This window comes from Dendronephthya gigantea, unplaced genomic scaffold, assembly GCF_004324835.1.
Source record: "Dendronephthya gigantea isolate DGI-Jeju-01 unplaced genomic scaffold, DenGig_1.0 000005F, whole genome shotgun sequence".
NCBI classification, from domain to species: domain Eukaryota; kingdom Metazoa; phylum Cnidaria; class Anthozoa; order Malacalcyonacea; family Nephtheidae; genus Dendronephthya; species Dendronephthya gigantea.
Genome location: NW_021163015.1, coordinates 2,768,823 through 2,789,690, shown reverse-complemented (window position 1 = coordinate 2,789,690; position 20,868 = coordinate 2,768,823). Strand labels below are relative to the sequence as shown.

General features: G+C 36.8%; 4 protein-coding genes across 5 annotated transcripts; 2 read left to right on the top strand and 2 right to left on the bottom strand.

Moving 5' to 3' along the window:
- Window position 1: 1 nt before the first annotated feature.
- LOC114516248 (coiled-coil domain-containing protein 149-A-like) lies at window positions 2-3,672 on the bottom strand. The gene is made up of 12 exons (XM_028535671.1): window positions 3,598-3,672; window positions 3,354-3,428; window positions 2,598-2,714; window positions 2,401-2,526; window positions 2,014-2,244; window positions 1,733-1,795; window positions 1,526-1,635; window positions 1,376-1,448; window positions 1,198-1,276; window positions 955-1,066; window positions 768-844; window positions 2-588 (listed from the first exon to the last, which is right to left on the bottom strand). The coding sequence occupies exons 2-12, from the start codon at window positions 3,399-3,401 to the stop codon at window positions 35-37; spliced, it is 1,590 nt and encodes a 529-aa protein (XP_028391472.1). The 5' UTR covers window positions 3,402-3,428; window positions 3,598-3,672; the 3' UTR covers window positions 2-34.
- A 4,001-nt stretch (window positions 3,673-7,673) lies between these two features.
- Window positions 7,674-13,263, top strand: LOC114515933 (homeobox protein pv.1-like). 2 transcript variants are annotated; one of them, XM_028535252.1, is made up of 3 exons: window positions 7,674-7,836; window positions 9,642-10,098; window positions 12,802-13,260. In XM_028535252.1, the coding sequence occupies exons 2-3, from the start codon at window positions 9,642-9,644 to the stop codon at window positions 13,065-13,067; spliced, it is 723 nt and encodes a 240-aa protein (XP_028391053.1). In that variant the 5' UTR covers window positions 7,674-7,836; the 3' UTR covers window positions 13,068-13,260. The 2 variants fall into 2 exon arrangements, with proteins under 2 accessions (XP_028391053.1, XP_028391052.1); XM_028535251.1 differs by lacking the exon at window positions 7,674-7,836 and adding an exon at window positions 9,079-9,160 and having other exon boundaries at window positions 12,802-13,263.
- A 97-nt stretch (window positions 13,264-13,360) lies between these two features.
- On the bottom strand, window positions 13,361-17,575 carry LOC114515932 (V-type proton ATPase subunit B). Its single transcript, XM_028535250.1, has 17 exons — window positions 17,435-17,575; window positions 17,230-17,285; window positions 16,923-17,021; window positions 16,742-16,835; window positions 16,549-16,626; window positions 16,379-16,460; window positions 16,222-16,279; window positions 15,889-15,990; window positions 15,702-15,799; window positions 15,428-15,551; window positions 15,132-15,212; window positions 14,886-14,955; window positions 14,704-14,786; window positions 14,502-14,606; window positions 14,255-14,384; window positions 13,786-13,965; window positions 13,361-13,568 (listed from the first exon to the last, which is right to left on the bottom strand). The coding sequence occupies exons 1-16, from the start codon at window positions 17,532-17,534 to the stop codon at window positions 13,811-13,813; spliced, it is 1,515 nt and encodes a 504-aa protein (XP_028391051.1). The 5' UTR covers window positions 17,535-17,575; the 3' UTR covers window positions 13,361-13,568; window positions 13,786-13,810.
- A 1,517-nt stretch (window positions 17,576-19,092) lies between these two features.
- Window positions 19,093-20,089, top strand: LOC114516275 (homeobox protein vent1-like). The gene is made up of 2 exons (XM_028535702.1): window positions 19,093-19,470; window positions 19,796-20,089. The coding sequence occupies exons 1-2, from the start codon at window positions 19,107-19,109 to the stop codon at window positions 20,047-20,049; spliced, it is 618 nt and encodes a 205-aa protein (XP_028391503.1). The 5' UTR covers window positions 19,093-19,106; the 3' UTR covers window positions 20,050-20,089.
- The last annotated feature ends 779 nt before the right edge of the window (window positions 20,090-20,868 follow it).

Here is a 20,868-nt window from a genome sequence, read left to right as displayed (position 1 = left end):
AATGAATAGTTTCAAGGTTCAAAATGTTTCCGTTTCAAGGTTCAAAATCTGTAGTTTCATCCAACGACCAACTTCTCGTCAAACAAGGAGCTGAACAAACGCGAGAAAGTTTTCGTTTCGTGAAATTTTCCGACAAAACTGGACTGTTGGAAAGAAACGACGTGCCAGGCTCTGGTGACGAGCAACGTTCCTCCAACAACGAACGAGGGCACGGCAGCCTTAAATTATTCAGGTGTTTTTCAGGCGTGTCGCTGTCCGAGCGGCAAATATCACAATTGAAATTACTCGGTGATAGTTTGTTCATTGGCGCCAAACACGAGCAATGTTCTTCATCATTTCTACAACAACTTGTATCTAAAACATTTCCGTTGATCTCACTTGGGTCACCTATTCCCTCATTATCATTCACTATCATTAACACTGAGTTTTCATTCGATTCCATTCTCCCTTGTGGCGAGCCTCCTCCATCATCCTCAGGGTGGCCAATCACTCTACTAACTGTGTTTTTAAAGCCGTTATCCTCCAAGCTACTCTTATTTATCTCAAAACCATCGCTTGCCAAGTTCACCGAGCCATAACCTCGATGGCCTAAAATTTATCAAATATTTTCCCCTTGTTAGACCGCAGAATCTTTCTGCAGAATCAGTATAGATCATCGCAGGTTTATCGCTTGTTTGCACCAACCCTGTTCTCCTGTTTGGCCGGAGCACCCACAGAGCCCCACCCTGGGTAAATTCGTTTTTTCTAGAAAAATAAACATTACTCACCAGGTAAAGACCACAATCCTGCAACCTCCAGTGTTTTCAACTTGTTTTCCAGCTCGCTGACTCGCTTGCCGAGGATTCTATGGAAACAAAAGTCTGAGTATTTTCTGCCTGATTGTCGTCGAATCGGATCATATGTTCTCTAGTGCCAGCAGCTCTAGAATATCTCTATACTGAAATACTTTGTCACCTGTTCGCGCTTTTTTGATGCGAAAGCGCCAGGTTCTTCTCTGTAATCGTTTCCGAGAGAATATTCGCGACGTTTCTAAGATCAGCGACCGTTTTCACGGAATGATCATGGCCTAGAATTAGATAGATTGTGCTACGTAAAAATCTGAGAACTGTTTAAAAGATTACTGTCGGGTGGAGATTGCGCAGTATTTCGTACAAAATACAAACATGCAGTCTTTAAACGATCAGAAATCAGACTTACTGTGTTTAGAGTAATAGGAAGCCAGTCTTCCTCCATTCCTTTGATGAAGTATTTTGTTTTTCTTTTTCTCAAATGCAGCCTAAGTATAAAATTACCGCAAATGTTCAAAGTGCAGCTGTGTGGTTATTTGAATGTATTAAAAAATCATATCAAAGTCAATTGGTAATAACTATAGTACCTCGTATTTCTGAATGCATTCCTTCTCAAGACTTCGTTCCTCTTCCAGTATTACGAGCTTTTCTTTTAAATATCTGAATCAAGATCATGCTGAACGTGAGTTCTTTGTTTCCAAACTCAAAATACATCATCATACATGAACAAAACCTACTTGTTATCAAGAACTAGAGCATCAATGTCAACCAGCCGTCTGTCATCAGCACCAAGGATATAGTTGAGTTGTGTGTTTAACCTTTCACATTTCTCCTTATAGGAGTCTCTCTATATGTTAAATTAAAACAAAGTACGTGTCAAACATACTAATCCAGCGATACTTCGTGAAATTAGTTGAATTACATGAAAAATTTCAATTACTGACCTCTGATACAATGTCAATGTTCTCATCTTTTACGCTTTTCAATTCCTGTTCCAGATTGACAAGCTGAAAGAGACAATTTCGAATCATCAAGTGATAATTTGATCAATAAGAGACAGTTAGTTAGCTTGCAGAGAAATTTAAAATAATTCTCAGAGGTATAGAGCTACCTCTCAACATTAAGGTATTCTCATATGGAAATTCCGATCTCAATAAATTCTGAAGGAATCTAAAAGTCCAATATGATTTGTAATTAATGCTGGAGAAGCCAGTAATTTTCTAACCTGTTCTTTATACTCTTCAAGCTGTAGAATGCATTCCTCTTTTCCATCAGTGACAGTGTCTGATGCCTCATCTCCATGAGAACTAGAGGAACTTGACTGACGCCTCATTCTATCCCTCATGAGCTGAACATCCTCCTGAGACTCAATGTAAAGTTTTTTCAGTTCTTGGAAATCATATCTCAGTGCTTTGTTTGCTTGTTTGTATTCATATATCAACTGAGTAAGAGTGTCCTGAAATGAAAGAAAACATGTTTTTTAATTCTGATGCACTTCTGATGAGAAAACAGAAGAAACAGACTGCTACTGGGCATAGAATTTTCACTATATTGCCTCACCTTCTCAGGTGAATTTTTACTCCATGTCAAGCTACGTTTGGCTAAAACTTACCTTTGAAGTATGACTGGTGACTAAATCAGGACTTTGCACACGTTCTGGTGAATTTGGTTGCTCAGAATGAGCTAGCCGCTGTTTTTCATTCTTCTCACCTTGGACGTATTTGTCCAGATCTTGTTGCTATGCACAGAATCATTACTAGTAAGAATATACAGAAATTTACAGACACTATGATTTACTACAAAACTTACCAGTTGATTTACTTTATTTTTATATATTTCAGTCTCTTTTTTGGATGTCTCCCATTCTTTGGTGATGATCTTCAATGCTTCTCGTTTACTTTGCAACTTCTTTTTACAAATATTATACTAAAAATATGAATTGTCAAAAAATATATTCACAAATTGCCACATCGTGATCTTTTGATCTCTGTACTGTACTTTCAACTCTTCTTTGACTGGACATATGTGGCTCTTATCAGATAATCTCATTGGTTTCTTATGATGTGGATTCCAGTGGCCCCCCTGTATATTCATCACCCCTTTCCTTTCCCGAGGCATGCCTATACCCCTGGAAGGACAATATCCAAACGATTATATTGATGCAACCATTAAGCCATTGAAACTGACATTACGAGATGGAACTAACAAAATTGTGGGCATTCATTGCAACAAATAAGCCACAATGAAAATACTATTACAAACCCTAAGTCATTGAAACAGGTGAACTTGCTTACTTATACATTATTAAGTTTTAATAACAATTCAGAAAATATTAAAGCATGAAATATATACGATTATATACGATCACACTTTTTGAAAGTCCTCATACGAACAAATTATTTAGATAATAAATCTTAAAGCAGAAGAAAATCAATATCTCCTTGTAAAATCTTTTATTTGGGCTCGGTAAAGTGATCATGCTTGATTTAAAAAAGCATTAAAATAACAAAGCATTCTCCAAAATCCAAATAAACTCTCCGTGTCAAATTTCACAACAAATCTTACCTCACCAACAAGAATCGCCCATTCTCTCTGTGTTCTAGCAAGCGCCATATGTATCTCCTTATCGTTAAATCTTAACTATATCATAAAATTTAAAAGAAACTTTCAAAAACTATTTACAAACAAAGAAATCCGAGGAAGATTTGATCAAAATATAAATTAATGTTTTTAAATCGTTCGTGTCCTCGTGGGAGACACCGCTGACGAACAAAGATCCCAGGCGTGAAGAAGACTAAAAATTACTCACATTCTGTTCTGCGCAACTCTGTATAGCAGCTGAACCAATAAAAAACGAGGCATCTACAAAAGATCAAAGATGCGGGTCCCCAAAGGCCCTATATTCCTTTCAAACCCTAGTATATTCCAACATCAATTTCAGGGTCTTTTTTGTGTTACAAGTTGTAAAACTACCACCTTTGACTATCTTCGTTAACCAATTTACTTAATGAGCCTAATGGCGCAATGAAGTGAATGAACGTGCCTCTTCTGAACTCGTTTTTGCTCTTTTAATGAACGCATTTTAAGATCCTAGTCATGCTAAAGTTTGTTTTGACATATATATAAAAAATATCCTACTTTGGGTGTTCTACAACAGTAGTTTTCTTGTTCAGTGATTATGGCTGAAATTCATCTGCCCTTATATTTGAAAGGAAATTAACAGAGTACATACTCATCTATAAAAGTAGGCTATAATAGTCAAAGTGACAACTAAATCAAATATGACTTTGTTACGTTCAATAACTTGATAAGAAACAAATTAAAACGTTACCTTCAGCAGATAACAGACTAACAGTCAACAAGTCGTGAACGACTCGTAAAGCACTAATTAACATAGAACACCCTAGAAAAATCCCGGCCCATCACGAATATATACTCTTTTATTGAAATATAAATCACAGTAATGTTATAATTTGTCAGCTAAATTAGTTTTCACCGTTTGCTATTGTGTTCCCTCAAATACATATGTTCCGAGGAAAAACCTGTGTACATAATGTAGCCAATTGATAACAATACATACATCTGTCGTTAAATAAATGAACTGGTCCTGAATAAGTTCATGAGATGGCGCAAATATAGGCCATTTTGCTGAAAGATTTATTCAAGACAGATATATCAAACAGCTATTGTAGTCCTGACCTGAATTGTTCAGCTGAATCTTGATTTTTTCTAAGATAATGCAACGTTCAAGTTACGATCTTAAGATGGACGGAAAAAAGGTAAAAATAGTTCGTATACATGTGTCTCTAAATGCTTTTTCTTCGTTAATACGCCATATATTGATATAATTTATGTACAGGTAAGCTATCGGAAACGCTATATTCTGCAAAAATAAAAAAGTGAAATTTATTTGAAAGTGAAATCGATTCAAGTTCTTCCTCAGTAATTTCAAGGGCTGGTTGATCACCAGCACTTTTCAAAGATATCTTAATTCAGTATAGCCTAAAGGCTAAAGGCATAATTTTCAAGGCTATTCTCAACACTAAAGGCTCATTTGTCCGTGTGTTCATAAACATAAAAGTGATAAAACTAAACGGTGATACACTGAAAGCGTGTCAATAAAACAATTTACAAAATGATGACATTTTCACGCTTGGCTTTTTGCAAAATAGCTAATGCTATATACGAATTGTAGGGCAGGCCGATAACGTAGGTCTGTTTCAGTGGTTCCATGCAATTGCTATGCACACAAAATGGCCGGCTGCATCTTTAATTTTAGGTTAATAAAACGTTTAAAACGTCATTGTAAATTAAGAAATGTCTATCTTTGTATACCATGCAGTAAAATCTTCTTCATATAGTGCATGTATATATAATGTTGTTCAATCTTTACATGAATAACGTAAAATAAAACTGATTGCATGGGACATACTGATTTCTAATGTGTTGCGATGAATCGTGATAAAGAGGTTTGGAGGGAAGAGTTGGTGGTAAATTACGCCAAATATCGCGACGAAACTAGCGAAGTTTGTCAAGCAAAGGAGAAGCTTCATCAAACGGGAACAGATAGCCCTGAGACTACCTCAGAAGAGAACCAAGATAAGATATTTTAGCGACGTGCACTTGTCTCGCGAAAAACTAGACTTCAATAAGGAATGTGAATAATGCAGCATTTTGAGAAAGTGTTCCAAAAAAGTCCGATTTCTATCTAAAAACGTTTTCATATTTCAAACGAGTCGCTATTAAGGCAGTGTTAATATTTATATAGTTGTGGCGTCAGGGCAATTGAGGTTGTAAACTTGGCATTGTGGTCAGCGCGTAATTGAGATTATTCTTCATTTTTTGTCAGCGTGAGACAGCACCTAGCGGAAATACAACTTTTATTAAACTTGATTGAGTTATTACTCGAAAAACTATCACTAATAAAGGACGAAAAAGTAGCGAGCCAACACTCACGAGCGTGTGTACACAATTTTGAAGAGCATGCTCAATGCATGAGCTCAAATGAGCCTTCGTCTGAAATTTTTGAAGTGCCATAGCGTACCTTATCAGTGCAAATGCAGTTGTTGAGCGAAAACGACGCTTCTGTCCTTGCTGTTGGACGCCAGCGTGCGATCAATGTAGCAATTTAATTAAATTCGTGGCAATTTTCGAACGCCACATTAGAATAAATAGCGAAAACATGAAAATATGAAAACAAAAGTTTCGATATTTGGTTTGTGTTTTTCTTAATGAAGTATGGAATAGAGTTACTTATGATTATTTAAGCAAAAACCTCAGTAGATTTGCACCGCTAAACCGCACCGTTCTTGAGATTATGCAAGTTTGTAGCAACACAGAAAACGGATTAAAGATATATGCCAATGCTGAATGCAGTCATGCTGGGATGAACATAGAGAGTTTTGGATTTAATAAAGTGATACAAACTAGGTTTACGTCCATGATACACTGGAGACCTGTACGATTTTTGAACGCACATTTTCACACGCGATATAGCAAAACCTCTCGTGAAATTTTAGGCTTCCTGTTTTTTTTGACACGTTCTCTCGCTATCGTCATTTTGGGATCGCGCACACATCAACATAGATCGAGACATCTCAGATTGGAAATAAGAGCAAGCTTGAATTATTAATTCCGTTTGAGTGAAAAAAGCAGATGGACATGCAATTGTACAGTTGTTTTGACGAATGCCAATTTTGATCGTTTAAAAAATTGATCACAGTTTTCGGGCTTAATTTCCAACCTCCATTTCTCGAACAAACATCGCGGAGAGCCATAGCCGTTTCAGAGCGTGAGGAGCAACATAAAAACTTTCATAAACTACCGAAACTTTTGTGGACGCTGAATATATAGATTGCATTAATGCAAAGACGGTTTGGTCTGAGGGTTCTGTATATATTCATGAAGCAACCTTTTTGTGCGCGCTTGCAAAAAATCGTGAATAGTTTACAGGAAAGACGGAAATAGAAAACACGAACTTTTGAATATAGAAGGCCAAAGTATTGCCATGCATATATTTATGTAAGTGAATTTTCGTTTATAGTGCAGAGCCGACAAAAATATTGATTAAGACAAATTTCGCCCTGCCAGGGAGTCAGTGTTCTCTGAATAGATGTAATTGATGTTATTAAAAGCAGTTTGGTAAAGCTAACACCGTCACTATAAAAGTGAGTGATAGATTTGTGATCATGGTGTCCGAAAAACTGATAGCTTATTGATTCTAGAAATGTGCCAATGAGAATGTGACAAGCAATAAGAATGGCTCTAATGAGAATGAACATTGGCTAATAACTGCGCACATTCGACAGATATATACGTTGCAAGGTATTTTTTACCTAATTTTTATTATCCTTCGTAATGTTGCTAATAAGCTATTCAAATGCGGTTAGATGAAAAGGGAGTTAGTTGATAGAAAAAAGGGCTATAAGATCAATAATTAATGACTCAATACTCTCCTATCAAACACAGCATGCAGATAAATATTTCAACAGTGAATTTTGTACTAAGCAACCGTGCATGTATATAACTGCGAGTACACGTTAATTTAGGGACAAAATTTTTGGTTTACAATGTTTCGTTTGACGCTCAATTAAAAAGGAACACAATTTGAACAAATTTTTGTTTTTAATATTGATAATTTTATAGTAGAGCAAATTCTGGGTCGCGTAAAATTGGGAAAACAGTAGACGAAGAATGTTTTAGGTTTTTCCCAATATATATAATGTATACTATATTATTTTCTTTATATTTTGTTATGTTTGGGTAATTAAAGCCGGGAGTAATTAGCATGTTAGATGCCTTATCACCAATCAGAGAATATAAGTAGCTCTAACGTTGACACAGAAATTAAATTCTAAAGTAGTTTCGGCAAATTTGCTCCGAGATATACCAGGGTGATTGGGAAAAAACGGGGCGCGCCATATAGACGTAATTTGCTACAAGGGCATTCATTCGAAAAGATAATTGATACAATTTGGAACGTTTTCAAGTTGTGAGAAAAAAAAACACAAGAAAACTACGAACAATCGCTGTCGTTTGTGAAAAAAAGGTAAGCGAAACATTTGCTATTTTCATAAAGTCGAAGGAGCAACGAAGTGCCACGGACTCCGCGTGTTAGTAATAGAGCAATTAGGCAGAACAACAAAGGCAACAAAACGAAGATTCGCTAGGTTATCAAATTCGTTCACGTGGGGAAAGCCAATAACGGACAATCAACGATAATTTTCGACCTATTTCCACAACAAAAAGCCGACATTATCCACGGACCATGCACTTCTTCTTGCAAGTTAAGCCTATTGAAAACGCGAGCCTCAAAACATCACGATAAATTGACTGACCTAATGGCCTTTATTTACTCTCGTTTGCGATTTAGGTTTTCTTTCAGCTCGCAGACTCACACGTGTGCAAGCACACGATGCGTTGTTCAAGCCTTTCAAAGAGAGAAAAAGCGATCCTTTGCAATTAACATTAAAAAGTGCCTATTTAAAAAAGGTGTGAATCCTTCTGCAAATGACAAATTGTCGAATGTTTCTGCATAATTCTGTATAACAATGATATTTTTCATACAAGACAATGTTAAGGGTATAGAACGAAGCTTCGAAGTAAAATATCCATACAGTGAACTAATTTGAGGCGGCGTGCCTTCCGCATGGACAAGAATCTCTATAGTTTCCAAACAATTGCAAATTAAGGCTGTACTCGATCAATACAAATGTGTATATGTGTGCTATGATATATAGCAACTATAATTAAGTAGGAATCCAAATCGCTATGTGCAGGTGTAGTTGAGATATTGACATGAATGGCTGCTCAAAAAGAACAACATGGCCAGATGTCATAATTCTATGCCTACTTCTCGATAACAATAGAGAATACTCGCGGACTGAAATGATACCTTGAATAGATTAATTATAATCAAGCAATAGAATATTTCTGTTTCCGCGCCCATGATATTTAAGCGAAATTTGGGGGAAAAGCGAACTCCCTCGAATCGCCGAGGACATTCGATCCGAAAACCGGAATGTCGATTAGGAGGAGTGTATTTTCGCAAATTATGTCTCCCCTTAACCACAGATTAGATACGACATATTTCAGGTTGTAGTCTCTGGTTCGCTACGTATAATTTCACGCGAATTGAGTAGATATTGGCATGATTAAAAAACATTAAATCCGTATAAATCAATATAAAATTAACAAGTTTATATATCCATGGCCGAATTGTAAAAAAAAAGTCGCAAAGAATAAAATATGGCAATAGTGATTGATACATTTGAACAGGAGACAAGATTCGTTCGAAATTTACAGTGAATTCTTTCATTTACAAAACTGTATTAGTTTATGTTTTCACGTTACAAGCGATGCTATCGATAAAGGTTTGTGCTAAAGTATAGACAAGCAAGAAAATCAATTTCGTCGTAAATCGCTGAGCTTTGCCGGGAATAAGTCATAAGTGGTGTGAGAAATATACGAAGGAACTTGTTTGGAAGTATTTATGTAATTGTCTACGAACATTGTTTTATTGTATATTTTTGATATTGTATCAAACATATTATGCTTTATGCGAATGAAGTACAAAATATCATTTCTTGTTTGCCTTATTAAAAACTAGCGGCATAATTAGTCATGAATGCTTAATTACAAGTGGGGCAATGAATAGAGGCTAATAAACACACTATATATTCAAGATCTCTTTTAACAAGCGTGCTTACGAGCTCGTTGTATTGGCTAGCAACTTACTATTGTTCCCATCTCAAGCACTTTTGTGAATGTTCAATAGGGGGCGATTTTGGCTAATTGCATCCTACTGATATAAATGGTTTATATATTGAGGGAAAAGCTCATTCTTTCTCTTAGATGGAAAGCGAAGCAGTCTCACCAAAAGAACAAGAAATGACGCCGGAACTTAAGAAATGCAAGGAGGAGAAGTTTGATTTCTACGACTGGGAGGATTGCGGTCAAAGATATGCGAACAACACTCTTAGTTACTACCCAATATCGTGCTATACCACGCCAAGCACATATCCCTCACAACAAACTGCACTACGGTACTCTTTTGATGAGCACGAAGAGAGTTCTGCTAAACCCAGGATGTCCTTCAGTATATCCTCCATTCTTGGGCGACGCGAGGACACTGAAGAGCAAAGATTCCACTCGATAGCACAACACCCGAGGTACAGCTCGGGGAGAGAGGGCATCCTTGCCAGACACAAACCCTCCCTCTTTAGAACCCCACCAAAAAACTCGCGCATGAAACGCCACTTTTACCAAGAAGAAGGAACCACAGAAAACGAAGACAAGATCTTTGAGAAAGGTATTGAAAGGCCACGATTCCCCTGCTAGACTGATTTAAGTGACAATTAACAACACTTTTCTCTTAGATCAGTAGGGATTGTTACAGTTTATTTCTTTAAAGCTGGGGGATCTTGGCAACAGCCTGTGTCCTCCATAACATATATAGCCACATGCAGGCCCTTCGACTTCACAAGAAAACAAAGTGATCAATCTCATTGAGACTCGTTTCGTATATCGGTCGATCGCAAATACAGTTAATTTACGATTTTCGTTTCAAATTTCGACGCAATTTTATAATTTACTGCATTTTTAATCTCGCCGCGAGATTAATTGCGCGTGCATTAGAGTTGACAAAATTACGAGCCGTGCAAGAAAAGCGCACGATTTCTAAATGAGTGATTGTTCCGCTGTTCAAACAAATATTTGTTCACAGTGTATACATCTTGCCTGCCGAGGTAATTATGCTTATGCACTATAACCTTGTCTATATGAGCCCTGGCTCATAAATTGGCTTTTCCAGTGCAAACAATCCCAGTTAAACAACGAAATCGTTTTGAACCAAATCCGCACTAGAATCACTTATATCACAACAACGTATACATGACTCAATTTACCCGATTTATTTTTTACTGCACTAAAATGCATTGAAGCAGTCACGTGTGACTTATGATGCCCTTTTAATGTATTGCGCCAAAAGAAAAGATTATTTGGACTGGATGCGTGCCATCTTATACTGTTAGATATACAAAAAATGCTTGAAATAAATTCTGCTGTAAACAACAGTTGAACAGAAGAGGCGAAAAATGTGTCTGTGTTAGTTTGAGATTTAGTTTAAACACAGAGGAAAGTCTCATAATTAGCCTGAACAGTTGTCAAAATTTTCATCAAATTTAAATTGGACATAGTCGCTGTGTGTTCAGCTAACGAAATATTTTGTTACGCGACTCTTCATTTGTGCCAAATCGCTCGGCGATTTAGGTCGTGTTTACTTTCATTGTCTGTCTAGATTATTCAACTGCTGTTACATATTGTCGCTTTAGTATGGATTTAAAGTAACCTTTGTCATTTATTTGTCGACTATACTGAAAGCCGACAAAAATGAAAGAATAAGTTTCATTATATATAAATAGGTTAGTTCAAATATAGGTTTCTTATTTCAAATCTGCTTGGGGTGCAAAAAAACCAACGGAAAACAAGTTTTGAAAAGAATGAGTAGGTTTTTGAAATGAAGTTCAGTGTAACAGAGGCTCTGAGCGTAATTAAAGCTCGGTCGATTTATACACGAACAAAGAATTCTCGAGAAACGTTAAGTCGACAGCGCGTCGGGCAGAATTAGAAAAGTTTTTTTGAGTTAATCTATTTTCAGGTAATTATGCATAAATAATAAATGGCACATCCTTTATTGATAATGGTGAAACAAATGTTGTTCTTTTATTAGCAAATCGATTTCACAATTTTAGTGATGGCGTATTCATGAAATTTTACTGAAACGCGGAACTCGCGTCTTTAAAGGAGACGGACGCCGCTTGAAAATAGGATTATGCAGCATACGTTTAGCGTCTTTTGCGATATGAATGAAAAAAAAAATATCAAAAAAATAATAAAACAGCATCGAGAAAGATTAAAAGATCATGCCGCGACGGCAAATGGTATATAGCGGGAAATTATATCAATTAAGACAAAATATAATCTATTCACAAATTATCATGCCCAAAAATATAGACCTCCTTAGAAATCAACCTGCTCGGGTTGTCTACATCATATAATCCATGCACTCCATTTAGATCATAGCCTAAATATTTTAATGTTCAGATTTAAAGAGATAGCGACTGTATATAGTATAGTATATAGTGTTCTTTTATCTCAAGCTTATAATAATCTTTCTTTTCTTTTATGAAGTGAAAATCAATGATAAAGCATTTCGTCTTAAATAAATAATTTGAAATCGATTAAGAAATGTCGACTTAAAAAGAGACAATAGCCATATAGGACATATGTTCAATGCTAGCTGGTAATAATTTAGGATCATCGATCGCGTTTCAGAAGTATTCTCAAAACCGTGTTGCCATCCATTTTTGGACAGTTTAAAAAGAAAATAATCGAGATGAAATGATTGATATTGTATTTTCGAACGTCTAGTGTATCATACGTATATGTTACATTTAAAACAAGTAGTCAATGCGCATCTATTATGGCCAGCAATCAGTATGACACGTCACGCTTGTCCTAACTCCTAATTTACCTATATCACTTTAACTTATCCGATGATCTGCCCATCCGGATGGGGCTATCACACGTAGACTGATAACTTTCATCCCACCTTGGACTCGTAAACACACACGTTTTCTGTGATAGCGATTGATTTTTTTTACTCACAATTAATGAGCTACAAAAAAGCCGTGCATGCCTTGCCGGCAAAAAAAATAGCAATGTTTTATACACAACTCGTGTGGGCGACGCCTGCAATTCTAAAGCCAATGGTGTCCGCCTGTCCGATTTCTTAAAAAAGCTTCGAGAAAAATCTCGTAATGACTTGAACATTTTATTGTTTTATTATATCTGTAAATTGATTATATCTCATTGGGTTATGCGGAGAAATTGTATAAACGGCATCTGAATTATAGTTATAGTAGTCATACATTAAATACTGAATAAAATCTATCCGCCGTTAAAGCTACAATAAATACACAAAATAAAATAAATCATTCTTCTTATCGTGCAGGATCACCTCTTAACGAGGACTCAAATTTTACGAACGACGAAAAAGACGAACATTCGTGGAAACAGGAAAAACCAAAGCGCATTCGAACGATTTTCACGCCAGAGCAATTAGAAAGATTGGAGAAAGAGTTTGCGGAGCAACAATACTTGGTCGGCATCGAACGTCGCTACCTCGCGTCTACGCTACGACTGACTGAAACCCAAGTGAAGGTTTGGTTCCAGAATAGAAGAATAAAATGGCGCAAGCAAAGATTAACCAATCACTAAGCAGCATTCATTCAAATTGGCCAATCACTATAGCCATTTTATATGTATATAAATGCAGAGGCATGAGATGCACAGATTATGTAAATACGAAGTAAAATGGTTGTGAATATAGAAAGATTGGATTAAACCCAGTTTGTCATATATATACTGTAAATAATATGTTTGTATAGATTGAAAATATATATTCGTCACATTACTAATAAAACTTCGTTTGCCATTTGGGGTAATTACTAACAAGATCTATTTGGATGAAATCAACACACTTCAATTTAAGTTTTAATCAAGAATGTCTCCAGCAAACTTTCCAAAAGCTTACAACACTTAGTATTTATAAAATTTTATTAATACTTCATGTTATGACTACAATCCGTGAATTCCATTTTTTATTGTAGCAATTTAGTATTTATAATTACTTTATTAATTCGCCGATTAATTGTTTTCGTTTTTACACGTTTTAATTGTCGCAATATCATGCAGACCAAGCCAGGGGTGAGAACATGCCTAGTTAAAATAGAAAAACGCTTTCAGAAAAAGCCCTTTTTGTTTATCTTGACAAATACTTTTTGTCCTTTTTAAATGGTGAATTACAAAACCGAGTCTACATAACATTTAGTTGAAACTCAGTTTAACTCCTATCCGAATCTAATCCGAATCTAATCCGAATCTAATCCTATAACTCAATCCTCTAAACGCACAGAAAATGAGAAATGCTACGTACCTTCATCCGCAAATAAAACTAGGTTTTATTCCCCCGCATTCTTGGTTGCGGCCGAGTCTCTCGGGTAGTACTCTGCTAAAACATCTTGCGGAATTCTCTTCAGCATCTCTTTGGGAAAGATACGAAGCAACGACCAGCCAATGTTCAAAGATTCAAACACGGAGCGATTTTCGTAAGTTCCTGAAACGACGTTGTAAAAAATGAAATGTTGTCGGCTTTAGGGCGCGCTGCATGCGACAACTTTAGAGAAGAAAGATCTCCATGAAAACGCAACAAAGATGGACTAAAAGGGGTCCTTTTAAAGACCAGTTTACACTTGAAATTTTGCTGCTCCTGTGCGATTTTCTTCTTTTGATAGATGTGAACGAGTGTATTAGTTACGGGTGTTCAAATAGGAGCACTTATAGATCAGAGCGTTCGTAACTTATTACTCGTTCACATCTATCAAAAGAAGAAAAGGTATTCGTACCTTGACTGATGAAATTCTTCTCAAACTTCGACAAGAATTCGAGATAAAGAAGATCCTCCGCTGTCAAAGCTTCTTCGCCAACAACAGCTTTCATAGCTTGAACATCTTTACCAATAGCATAGTTGGCGTACTGTAAATCACAAATATGATTGGTTAAGGCCGTTGTCTAGACTCAGGCAAGCACTAGACGTTCTTTACTGCGGACATATATATAGAGATCGCTGTCCATTGCCCGCCATAAACTTACCAGTTGGTTCGAGACATCGGCATGATCACGTCTGGTTCTATCAGGACCTATGGCTGACTTCATCAATCTTGACAATGATGGTAAAACGTTGATTGGTGGGTACACCTGAGTACAAAATCAAATTAAATTAGCACTGCAATCCTAACATGTCCAAAGTTAACCGCCAAAATACAATACCAGTGTTTTATCTTAAAGTGGTTACCTGACGGTTGTGTAACTGTCGATCAACGTAGATTTGTCCCTCTGTGATGTAGCCAGTTAAATCGGGAATTGGATGGGTTATGTCTACGAATATAACAAAAAATCAACAGATTATCATTAATTTTCACTCCAGGAGATAAACCAGTAGGACACCTTTCTGAACAACAATTTTAAAGCACCTACCATCGTTAGGCATAGTTAGAATAGGTATCTGAGTGATGGAACCATTGCGACCTTCAACCCGACCAGCTCGCTACAGAAGAAGATGAGAACAGTTGAGGGAAATGGTTGCAAACAATGGCTTAACATGCAGCCTGACAATTTAACGCAGTCTGTGGTATTCTAAAACCCCACTCCACTCAAATTTACATCAACATAGAGATATTGCAGACGCAGGAAATCATTTCTGGGATAGCCTATTTCTCATACCTCGTAAATTGTGGCTAAATCAGTGTACATGTATCCAGGGAAACCGCGACGACCTGGGACTTCCTCGCGAGCGGCGGATACCTTTAAAAAAATACGCTTGTGAAAGGTTTTACCCTCGCCATTTTGGATATAGTTAGCTTAGTTTCCTACCATTGAAAGATTTACAAAAGAACGTCATGTCATTTTTTTATTAGGAAATAAAACTATACGTCGCCTTTCAATGATCACGTTTTTCAATAAAATATATATTTTTTATATATGATGGGAGTGAATTATATCTTGTACATTGGGTTTACCTCGCGCAAGGCTTCAGCATATGAACTCATATCAGTGAGAATGACCAAGACGTGTTTCTCACATTGATAGGCCAGGAACTCAGCAGTTGTTAATGCAAGTCGTGGCGTGATTATACGTTCAATTCTAAACGAAACAGCCATTAAATTGAGTCAAAAACAGCAACAAATTCTAATTTCCTCCAGCTATACCTTTATGAATGTATAAAATGGGTTTGAGGTGTCTCAACATGTCGAAGAATGAACTGAAAACAATTATTATGTAGATATTACTCACGTTGGGTCGTTTGCGAGGTTTAAGAACAAGCAAACATTGTCCATAGAGCCATTCTCTTCAAAATCCTGTTTGAAAAATCTAGCAGTTTCCATGTTCACCTACAAGATGAAAAACTAACCATGTTCAACTCTCTATGGTAGCTCCAAAACTGTGGAATTGAAAGAACAATAAGGAGAAGTCAACATACACCCATAGCGGCAAAAACTGTTGCAAAGTTATCTTCATGGTCGTCTTTCGTACCCTTGGTAAACTTCACCAAACCAGCTTGACGGCAGATCTGTGCTGCGATCTATGAAAACCACAAAACCACACTTACAAAAATGGCCAGTATTCTCACATATTCTCTCAGGCTGACGGCTGCCTTGTTTGGACATTATTAAAAGAAAAATTTGTATCAAACAAAATTAGCCAAGGGTAACGTTTAGTTGTCCATTTGTTACCCAATAGTTGTCTGAAACTAATGACTTCAATGACCCATGTACACACAAAACTTCATATCTTGCTTAATTCTTTAACTTACATCATTATGAGGGAGACCAGCTGCTGAGAATATAGGAATCTTCTGACCGCGAGCGATGCTAAAGGGTGAGAGAGCCCCATGGTAAGACTCTCAAAGTGATTGTATAAAACTACTGGTACCATAGCAATGGTATCCTCGAGAAGACCTGTGGACTAACCTGTTCATTGTATCAATTGCAGATATTCCTGTCTGAATCATTTCCTCTGGGTAAATCCTGGACCATGGGTTGATTGGTTGACCTAATTGTGCAAGAATGATATGTCTGTTGGTAAAATCTTTTACCATGGTACCTCTGACAATGAATGGTATAAATAATGCAACCCTTACCCATTATATCTAAGAAGTCTTCAGCTAATACAGCAGGTCCCCTATCAATCGCTTTTCCTGAACCATTGAACACTCTTCCTATGAGAACATAGGATAAGATTGGTGACAATTAAGACCTAATTTTGTCACATAAACCAGTTGATATGCATCTTTCCTTCCCATTTTTAGCTGCTTACAGTTCATCAAATCTTACCTAACATATCTTCAGACACAGGCGTCCTCAAAATATCACCGGTGAATTCACATGTAGTGTGTTTAGCGTCTATTCCTGATGTCCCCTCAAACACCTTCAGAAAATCAGCCAAGAATGAAATTTAGCGTGTGAATATAGTGAATTTGAAAACATCCCAAATACATTCCTTTCCTTGACTAACCTGAACAACAGCCTTTGATCCACTGACTTCCAAAACTTGACCACTTCGTTTTGATCCATCTGATAATGTGAGTGTAACAATCTCGGCAAATTTTGGAAACTGAAAGGAATTGGAACAACAATTTTGATCTGATTTGATTGAGATATTGACAAATGGGGCAACTTCAACAAATTTTTGTGCATAGTTTTTCTTTTGCTACACAATTACCAATAGTTTTCATACATTTTGACATTCCAATGTATCAAATTATCATCATATGTAAACATACCATGTCAAAAATTGAAAAAAATAAATGCTTAAGCAATACCTTTACATTATCTAAGATAACCAAAGGTCCATTCACTCCCGATACGGTTCTATAAGCTAAAAGATTCGATATGAACAATACATTAATAAATTACAATCAATTAAACTTCCAAGGTTCTGCTTCCCGATCTACAGAAAACATCGAATTCTACCAAAACGACAACAACACAACTGGTAAAAAAGTTCGTTGATAGTAAGTTTCATACTTATTCTTGGCTGTGAAATATAATCTCGTGTAATAGCTGCAGTATGTTCCTTTGCAAGCGCAATTGAACTTTGTTGCTCCATATCACCGACAGGCGCCATCTTTGTTTCTGGATGACCTCATTCACGTGACGTGCGCGTGCTGCTACATCTTAAGGTGGCTCTATGAAAGTTTCTTCAATGGAACCACCTTTCTTCTTCATTTTCTTCATTTTCTTCATTCCAAAGAAGCTTTTCCAACCAGCTTCTAAACTGCAATGGACACCTAGTTTTCGGCGAAAATTTTAAACAGGATCCATCGTAGAAATTTTACATGAGTAGAAACAAAGCGAGGTGCTCAATCGTTAATAAAAATATTTAAATGGATACAAACTCAGTTTGATTAATATTTCCAGTTCGACCAATGTGTAATTTAAAAGTAATTTGATTTAATTAAATTACCTCGAAATTCATAAAATGAACTAGATCAGAGAGAAGTTAGATAACCCCCGCTACCCAGAGGCTCGCTGTTTAAAACCGCTGTTTTTGAAACCGAATCAAATGATAACTTTTTGCATTCATGTTAAACAATGGTAGCTGCTTATCATTCTCGGGATTTTCCACGATAAACTGCAATTACACGCGGTCAACTACCCATTTTGGATATTTCCCACGGCTAAAACAATGCAAATTAGTCGTTTGAAAACAAGTCATTTGGAGGAACTATTGAAAAACAATGTTCACACGATAGCGCAATAAAATCGTCATTGGCGTGTTCTCGATCGTTTGCGACATTATTGACTTTGAAAAACGGATACATTTAGGCATAAATTGAGATATTATTACAAATAATATTCCCAATTGTTTAAAAAGATGTATTTTTTCAATTACGGAGTAGTTGTATGTTTGTCCTTTGGCTCCATACTGCCAACTCTACGGTAAAACTACATCACCGTTAACCGTTTCACCAACCATTTTCACAAAACATGCTAAAACCTGACCGTTGAAATGGTTCCTAAGTTTCGTTGGCATAGCGAAACTGAAGAGCTGTCAGCCTCTGCCCAGGAGACAAATTGCGTCTTTTGATGATAATTATAAAAATATTCATTTGGTTTGTTATGAAACAGCAGCCATTATAAATCAAATTTGATTGTCTTGTCATTTAAACAAAACATAATTAGATTGCAAGCAGGTGTTGAGAAAACGATTATGCATAATGAAATCAGGCCGCATGAAACTAGAACGACAAGCTAACATTGAATAAAGTTCAAGCCAAAAAAGTAGAAATGAGTTTGACCAGAACCGGTTTTTTATTACACAGCCCCTTAGAAGCGCAACTTAGTTAGAAGTAAACATGCAAATTAAATGAACGCCTTTCCATCAGAACTATGAAGAAAAAGAAGAAAAATCCTGAGAAAAGAATTGGCTTTTGCATCGTACTATATACCACTGAAAAGATCATAAACTAGCCGCCTTATGACTTTGCCCTGTATGAAATATTTAGGTTAATACGAATCCTGTTCATTATCACATATCAAATTATGTTTTCATAGCTAATTATTATTGCATACTCTGTTATGAATCATTATAACAAATTATAATATTTTCATGGACGAGGAACGTATATAAGGCGTGGGGTATATACAAGACTCCCTGCGTGACTCGAGCAACCACGAAGTAGTATTTCAAAACGCAATGAATCAGTTTCCACTCCTTGTAAAATGTCGGATGCCAAAACCCACGAATGAAAGTCGATTTTTTGGTGGTGTTTCCCAGGCTCGAAAGCAAAGCACGATTTTCACTCGAGACGTCTCACGATTCGAGCTAAAGACTCCCCGTTCCCGTTACGCATCGCTAACCTATCCCTATCAATCTCGAGAGGTGGTCACTAAATGTCACAATTGCAGCTACCGATGTTGCAACCAAGAGGCGAGCCCCAGGTGGCCCACGGTTTTACAGAATCCTTTGAAAGAGATGACTGATTCCGATGGAAAACAAGACCGTGTGGATGGACTGTTTCCAGTGCATCAAAATCTCCAGGGAGCTAGAGAAATGGCAGGTAGGATTGTTCATCTTCATCTTTCTAAACATCCATTGAATCGGATGTTGTATGCCTCGTACCTAGTTTCTTCTAAGACAATAGTTGCCTCATAATACATCTGTTATTCTGCTACCACACATTTTGTCTTTTACGGTTCTTTCATTGCCTCCAGGCGGTGACAACAACACGGCATACATGCATATACATACTTATAAGTAACTGAACATCATGCATGCAATCGTATATGAAAAGTGGCGTCGCAAAACGGACTGTTCGATGATCTGATTTCGGATTATAGCGTAGAACTGCATTCAAAATGTCAACTGAGAACGGCTCTTTTTAGACGAACAAGTGAGGGAGATGACAACGGAAAGAGCACTAACAACCTCAACAACAGCAGAAAAGCGAACAAGAACAGCCTTTACACCCATTCAGCTTCTTGTGTTGGAAACGGCGTTTGAGAAGAACCACTATGTCGTTGGAATGGAACGAAAACAGCTCGCAATTTATCTCAAGTTGACCGAACAACAAGTGAAAGTTTGGTATCAAAATAGAAGAACTAAATATAAGAAAAGTGTTCAACAGAGTTTCTCATAATGCCCTACTTAAGACAAGTGAAACTACATTTCAAATAAAACCAGGCAGATATATGTAAATAAAAATGAGTGGAAAAGAAACAAACAAGCGCTAACAACGTTGTTTTTCTGTATGGCATTCGTTATAAATTCAACTTCTGGTCCTTCAACTCTTTCATATTTCAACAGGAAACTCTTTAATACTTCAAGGACTTTCATCGCCACAAATCAAATTCAACACCACAGCATAATCATGTCATGCTTTTGCGTCCCTTTAAGACTAGTTAAGGCAGCATCTGTAAGCAAATGTCGCGGTACCCACCTATTAATGCCACCTCACCTTCCCTCTAGTGTATCGTTTCACACTCAACCCATTCACAGCCAGGGGCGTAACTATAGACTAATGGGGGGTGAATATTCATATATTCAGTTCTGCCCGACGGATTTCTATTGTAAGCTATTGCAATTACAAAAGAAATCCGTAGGGCAGAACATGATATATGAATATTCACACCCCCCCCCCCAATTATCGTTCTAGTTACGCCACTGTTCCGGCAGCAGGTGCACGAATATATATATAAATGAACAGGTGCACGTACGATCTCGAGGAGTGAGATATAGATGAGCCAGTATTTATATTTGTAATTTTCGTCAATTTTAAAAACTGTGCGCAATCGTGGGAATTTTGTTCTTTCTAAAGAAAATTAGAAATCTGAAAAGGGTGAATGAATATCAGATAGATATCAGTGAATAGATATAGCCTAAGGAATGAATCAAATAAGATTTAAGACGACAATTTTTTTAAACTTGCAGTATACAAATTTTGGAGCAAAAATCCCGC

Bases quoted from the DNA above. Each gene is read 5' to 3' on its own strand.
- LOC114516248 (XM_028535671.1), bottom strand. From the start codon at position 3,401: ATGGCGCTTGCTAGAACACAGAGAGAATGGGCGATTCTTGTTGGTGAG. The intron at 845-954 runs GTGACAAAGTAT...TTGTTTCCATAG, and splicing joins CATCAAAAAAGCGCGAACAG to AATCCTCGGCAAGCGAGTCA. The intron at 589-767 runs GTGAGTAATGTT...GATAAATTTTAG, and splicing joins AGGATTGTGGTCTTTACCTG to GCCATCGAGGTTATGGCTCG.
- LOC114515933 (XM_028535251.1), top strand. The intron at 10,099-12,801 runs GTATTGAAAGGC...CTTATCGTGCAG, and splicing joins AGACAAGATCTTTGAGAAAG to GATCACCTCTTAACGAGGAC.
- LOC114515932 (XM_028535250.1), bottom strand. From the start codon at position 17,534: ATGGCGCCTGTCGGTGATATGGAGCAACAAAGTTCAATTGCGCTTGCA. The intron at 16,280-16,378 runs GTTAGTCCACAG...CTCACCCTTTAG, and splicing joins GCAATTGATACAATGAACAG to CATCGCTCGCGGTCAGAAGA. The intron at 14,385-14,501 runs GTAAGTTTATGG...TGTGATTTACAG, and splicing joins CCGATGTCTCGAACCAACTG to TACGCCAACTATGCTATTGG.
- LOC114516275 (XM_028535702.1), top strand. From the start codon at position 19,107: ATGAATCAGTTTCCACTCCTTGTAAAATGTCGGATGCCAAAACCCACG. The intron at 19,471-19,795 runs GTAGGATTGTTC...GGCTCTTTTTAG, and splicing joins GGGAGCTAGAGAAATGGCAG to ACGAACAAGTGAGGGAGATG.